At 59.8% G+C, this 6,000-nt stretch overlaps 1 protein-coding gene across 1 annotated transcript; it reads right to left on the reverse strand.

The window, feature by feature from the left end:
- Nucleotides 1-2,851: 2,851 nt before the first annotated feature.
- On the reverse strand, nucleotides 2,852-4,182 carry ID3 (inhibitor of DNA binding 3). Its single transcript, XM_057415036.1, has 3 exons — nucleotides 3,709-4,182; nucleotides 3,528-3,599; nucleotides 2,852-3,342 (listed from the first exon to the last, which is right to left on the reverse strand). The coding sequence occupies exons 1-2, from the start codon at nucleotides 4,027-4,029 to the stop codon at nucleotides 3,543-3,545; spliced, it is 378 nt and encodes a 125-aa protein (XP_057271019.1). The 5' UTR covers nucleotides 4,030-4,182; the 3' UTR covers nucleotides 2,852-3,342; nucleotides 3,528-3,542.
- Between the last annotated feature and the right edge of the window lie 1,818 nt (nucleotides 4,183-6,000).

The following is a 6,000-nucleotide window of genomic DNA, read 5'->3' on the forward strand; positions in this document are numbered from 1 at the left end:
CATGTGTGTGTATGCATGTGTATGTGTGTGTGCATGTGTACACGTGTGTGTGCATGCATGGGGATGCGTGTCCCTGTTGGCTGGGTCGGGGTGTGCATGTGTGTGTAACCATGTGTACGTGTGTGTGCATGTGTACACGTGTGTGTGCATGTGGATGCGTGTCCCTGTTGGCTGGGTCAGAGTGTGCAAGTATGTGTATGTGTGTGTGCATGTATGTGGAATCGTGTCCCTATTTGCTGGGTCAGTGTGCACGTGTGTGTAAGCATGTGTATGTGTGTGTGCATGTGTACACGTGTGTGTGCATGCATGGGGAATCGTGTCCCTGTTGGCTGGGTTGGGGCGTACATGTGTGTGTTTAAGCATGTGTATGTGTGTGTGCATGTGGATGCGTGTCCCTGTTGGCTGGGTCGGGGTGTGCACGTGTGTGTAAGCATGTGTAAGTGTGTGTGCATAAACGTATGTGTGCATGCACATGCATGCATGTCCATGTTGGCTGGGCTGGGGCGTGCATGCGTGTGCGTGTACATGCACATGCATGTCTATGCATGCGTGCACATGCGCATGCCTGTGCTCCTGCCGCAAGGCACACATGTGCCGCAGCCCATGCGCATGTTGCCATGCTCTGAGGAGCACACGTGCCGCTGCCGCCTTGTTGCGGGTGCACATGTGCCTGCCAGAGCATGCACGCGTGCCCAAGCGCCTGCACGCACACGCTAAACACGTGTGTAGGAGCACGGTCACGCGTGGCCGCGCACACCGCACACACAAGCGCGCCCGGTCCCACGCGTGTGCGAGCGCCGCATCCGCCGCGGCTGGCGGGGAGCCGGGAGCTGGGATCGGGGGGGGGCCGGGCTTGGCCGGGGCAGGCAGCGGGAGCAGGAGCAGGAGGAGGAGGAGGAGGAGGAGGAGGAGGGAAGTGCGGCTCAGACAGCGCGGCGCCAGCAAACACCTGCAAACAGCTCCGGGCACACAATGGCAAATACAGGTGGGGAACCGCGGCCGATTGCATCAGACTCAGCCTCTTGCCAAGAGGCGATTGAAGCCGGCCCGGCCCGGCCACCGGCACCGCGGCTGGGGCACGACCGGCCTTCACCCCCCCCGGTTAGTTACTGCGCTCCTCATCCTCCCTTTGGCACCCGTGCGATGGAGCTGGGATGAGCACCGCTCGGATATGGGGGGAAGTGGGGGTGTTTCTTGCACTAACTCTACCCCACAAAGTGAACCCCCCCCGCCCCGGCAGGGCAGCAGCACCCACTTTTAGTTGTGGGGTTTGGATTTTTTCCCCTTTTTATGTCTTTTGGGATCTATTTCGTTTAAATTAAGGGTTCCCAAGGAAAGCGTCAGTGTTGTCACAGGGAGCAGGCTGGGGGTCCAGGCAAGGCTTGAGCACCCCTCCCACCCCACAGCTATCCAAGGGGCCAAGCAAGATTTGCGCCCTCCCCAGGGCTTGGGAATGGTCTGGCGGCTGTTGCAGGCAAGGCGCAGGGGTCCATCTTCCTGGGAGACAACCCCCATGGGGACAGGACCCCCATCTCTGCAGCCCCAGGGGCTTGTCCGACTTTGCCCAGTAACCCCAGCCTCAAACAGGGCTCATCAGGGGACCCATCCAGACTCGGGGTGCTCACACTGCAGGGAGCCCAGTTTTACAGCTACTGAGACCCAACCCCATCTCCTGTCTCATTCCGGGGGGGGCTTTTCCCACCCATCCCAATTAAATCCCTTTGGTCCATCAGCACTGAGGACCATGACACAGGGGTCAGCATGGGAGACCCTCACCCCCACCCCCCGCTTCTCCTCCCAAGCTAAAAGCCGATGGAGATGGCAAAACCTTGGGTTTAGCCATTAGACAACAGAGCTCAGTTCCCAGAAGTGGTGGTTTCCAGTTCCTGCTGCGCCAGGAATAGCCCATCCCACCCCATCCATGGGTGCCAAGGGATAACCTGCCCTTGGGGAGGCAGGGATGTTCTCAGGGGTTTAAGGTCCCTTTGGTGCTTTCCAGATGCCCCCCACACTGCTTTTCCCCGTGGGAATGCCCACAAAGGGTGCTTGGTGGGTGCTGGCTGTCACGGGGATGGAGGCTGAAGCCAGTGCCCATGGAGGAAGGGTTGCAACACCCCGTGCCCCAGCACCCCTCCTGCCTCCTTCCTCCTCCCATCCTGCAGCCCCAGCACATCCCGATGCCATGGGGTGAGGACCCAGAGCAGCAAACCCAGAGCTCAGCAGAAAGGATAAAGATGGTGCTACAGGTGTGGGGAATGTAACTTAACCCCAGCACCTTCCCTGCGGAGCAGGATCCGGCCCAGCTGTGCTGCAGCCCAGCCGGCCACTGGTCACATCTGCTCCAGAGCCAAAGGGAAAACACAGCAGGAATCCTAGGGGAGGGAAAGGCATTCCTGTTCCCAACACCCCTTCCCTGGGGTGCTGCTCCCCCTTAGACACCGAGGGGAAGGGCTCTGGATGCCACCCAGGTCATGGCAAGGCTTAAAGCAACCCTGAGGAGAGCCCAGAAACTCTCAGCGCAAATCCAGCCCCTTTTTAAACGGGGAAGAACGGGAAACCCTTGGAAAAGCATCTTCCCCCCCCCCTCCCCTGTTTGCAGCTACACCTCCAGATGGTCCCCGGGGCTCAGCAGCTTCACTTCTTCCCTATCAGATAAGCAGAAGCAGCACCCAAAATAGCTGGCAGCCAGCTCGGGCCGGGAGAGAGCAGCCTAGGGTTAATTCCTCCCATACCTGAGCTGACATTTCAAAGCTATTCCATAATGAAGAAGATTCCTATTGTAACCCTAGAAGTTAGGGAAGGGGGGGGGGGGTGTCCCACCCCCCAACCCAGAAACACGCATCCAAAACGCTTTTATTCTGTCAAAAACGGTAACTTTTATAAAAAGTCCGATAAAGGCAAATACAAGGCACGTCCGCAGAAACTCACCTTCCTGCACAAAAGGTACAAAAACGTTATACTCTAGTATAGAGCTCCACAATACACGAGGCCACGGCCCCAAAGAGTTGGGTTCATACTCAAGGATGTGCCCCCCCCCGAACCCCCCCCCGAATTCCTCCCCCTCCCCATCCCATTAAACACCTTCTTATATAAAGGACTCGTTGCTATCATCCAAAAATATACAGACAACCGCTTCTTCATCAGTCTATTAAAGTAGCTCGCTTTGGGGTCCGAGGGTCCTGCTTGAAGCCGGGATGCTGCGCTGGTGGTGGAGAGAAGGGGGGGCCGGGCCCAGGCGCTCCCCCCGGGGCCGGTAGGGCGCAGACAGCCCGGCGCCACGGAGGAAGCTGCTATTTACCTCCGGCTGATAAGGAACCAGGAACCGCCGCTCGCTGCTGTTTGCTGGTTGGCACGGAGGGGGGAAGAGAAGAAAAAGGAGGGGGGGAACAGAACAATTTAAACCTTGAATCCGTGCTGTGGGAAGTGGGGTTTGGGGGGGTCGGGGCGCGTTGCATCGCTATTGGGGTGAATCCATAGGGATGCTGAAGGGGTTTTGGGATGCAGCGGGGGGGGGGGGTGTCACTCACCTGCCGGAGGAGCCGTTAGTGACACAAACTCCTCTCGTCTTTGGAGCAGAGTTCGGAAGCGAGCTCGGCCGCCTGCGGAGAGCGGGGGGGAAGGCTCAGAGTGCGGTACCCACGCGTCCCCCTATTCCCACCGCATCCATTCCCTTTCCTTCCCCCCATCCCACCCCGAAGCATCCCTTACCTTCAAGGAGAGCAGGGTGGCCTCAGAAGAGGGGTCTCGGCTCTTGCCTCCCTCCTCCAGCACGATCTGGAGATCGAAGATGTAGTCGATGACATGCTGGAGGATCTCCACCTGGCTCACCTTGCTGCCCTGCGGGATTCCCGGCACCAGCTCCCGCAGCTTGGAATAACAATCGTTCATATCGTACAGCAAGCTCATGGGCTCCTCCAGGGCCGGGCTCTTGTTGCTGTTCCCCCGGGCGATCGCCAAGCTCTGCTCCGAGAGGCAGCAAACGGCTTCGTAGCAGCTCCGGACGGACCGCACCGGGCTGATGGCTTTCATGGTGCAGGAGAAGCAGGAGGATGGAGAAGGGGCCCGGGGATGCTGAAGCTGCAGGGGCTCTGCTGGGACCTCCAGGCACCGGCACCTCGAAACACCGGACCGCTAAAGCTTGGGATAACGGAGCCTTGGGACCCGCACTGGGGAGGGGGCAGCCCCACGCCGCCTCTTATATAGGCGGCCTATATGGTCCCGCCCCCTCTACGTAAATGACCCTAAACCACGCCCCTTATATGCAAATGACTCATTAAACCCCACCTTCGCATCGCAATGAGGCGACAGACACCGCCCCCCCTTCCAAAATGACCCTTATGAGGGGGACACACACCCGCGACCACGCGGGTCTCACACACACAACCAGCGCTCTCCCATGGGGGCATTCCCCCCCCTAAACACTTTGGATACCCCAATCCCAGTGTGCGTCCCCCCAAACCCCCCATGGCAGTGAATCCCCCCCCTGGTTTTAGGCAGGACCGTGGGGGGGTTCCCTCCCTCCTTTCCTTTCCCTAAACGAAGGGGTTTGACCGGGCTATATTGTAGGGAAATTAGTGCCGCCCTGTTCCTCAATCCGCTTCTCATCTGACCTCCAGACTTCCTGGCGTCAGGAATTATCTTGTGACCAGCAGAAAAAAATTAATTGCGGTAAAACGGAGGTTACGATGGAGAAACCAGATTTAGGTCAGCGACTGCGAGAGGCCTGCAGGGGTTTGGGGCTGGGTGGTTGGAAAAGGGGGGGGGGAGAGATTTATAGGCCAGGGGGTGCTTTTAGTCCAAGGGATGGAGGGGGGATGAAGGCGAGCACCCCCCCTCTGAACGCTGCCCCACACTGGAGCAATATGGGGTGGCCAGTCCCCAATGGGGCACATGGAGGGGTCCCGGGGGGGTGACACCCAGCTGAGGAATGCAAGGGGGTTGATTAGGGGGGGATGTTCCACACGGGGGGTCCCGGTAATGGGGGTGCGGGGGGGGGGGGTATGACACCAAATCGCACCTTCCTACTGCAGTGATTTACCCCACATCTGCCCTTCCCCCTGCCTGCCCCAAGCAGCATCCAGTAACGATCCAGGAGTGAAAAGTTAATGGGTTGAAATGGATTCAAATTAGGGGAAAAAGGGGAAAAATTAAAAAAAAATAAATAAAAAAAAATTTAGGTTAAATAAAAAATACCCACAAAACATTAAAAAACAATTTGCCCCCCCGAAAAAAACTCGGTTAAAGCCCCCCCCCCAGCCCCAGCCTCCAGCCGCCTCCCTCATTCCCATGTCCCCCCCACTTCCCCAGCCCCCCATTTCCCATGGGAAGCGGGGGGGGGGGGGGGGGGGGGGGGGGGGGGGGGGGGGGGGGGGGGGGGGGGGGGGGGGGGGGGGGGGGGGGGGGGGGGGGGCTGTTGGGGGGTGCTTTTGTTTGCCGGGGGGTTTTGTTGGCGGCGGTTCCCACAGGCCCCTATGGGGGGGGGACACGGGGGGGGGCCCCGCTGCCTTTGCCCAGCTGTGGCCCGGGCCCTCCAGCTGTGTTGATCTAACTCCCGGCCCCAGACAGCCTGGCGCCAGCGCTGCGCACGTCATGCATTCACACAGCGCTGCGTGGCCAAGGCAACCTTCCTCCCCCCCTCCTCCTCCTCTTCATCATCATCATCATCATCACACACCCCGCACCCCCCATACACGGCCACGCCGCCCCATAGACCCCACTCCCAGAGCCGGGGGTGTCCGGTGCGATCGCGGGGTCCCCTCGGTGTGCGGCCGGACGGGGTTATCCCCGCGTGGCCCCCAGTTGTGGGTCCCATCCCCACGCTTTTGGGGTGCAGCCCCGCAGCTGGCGCCAGGTTTGGGGTGTCCTGGGAATGGGGGGAGCGGGTTTCTTGGCACGGAGGAGGGGAAAGGAGGCGGGGGAATGGAGCGGGAATGCCGCGGAGCGCGGTGGTTTCACAGCGAGCAGGGTTTTGTATTGGAGCTCAAACGGGGCAGGGGAGGA

The sequence above is a fragment of the Pezoporus wallicus genome, unplaced genomic scaffold (assembly GCF_028554395.1).
Source record: "Pezoporus wallicus isolate ANWC-B61680 ecotype Strahan unplaced genomic scaffold, APGP_CSIRO_Pwel_v1 contig_9561, whole genome shotgun sequence".
NCBI classification, from domain to species: Eukaryota; Metazoa; Chordata; class Aves; order Psittaciformes; family Psittacidae; genus Pezoporus; species Pezoporus wallicus.

What these genes read in the sequence shown, in the direction of transcription:
- ID3 (XM_057415036.1), bottom strand. Translation starts at nt 4,029, where the DNA reads ATGAAAGCCATCAGCCCGGTGCGGTCCGTCCGGAGCTGCTACGAAGCC. An exon ending in CCACCCTGCTCTCCTTGAAG is followed by an intron (nt 3,600 to 3,708) that starts GTAAGGGATGCT and finishes CGCTCTCCGCAG; the next exon opens with GCGGCCGAGCTCGCTTCCGA.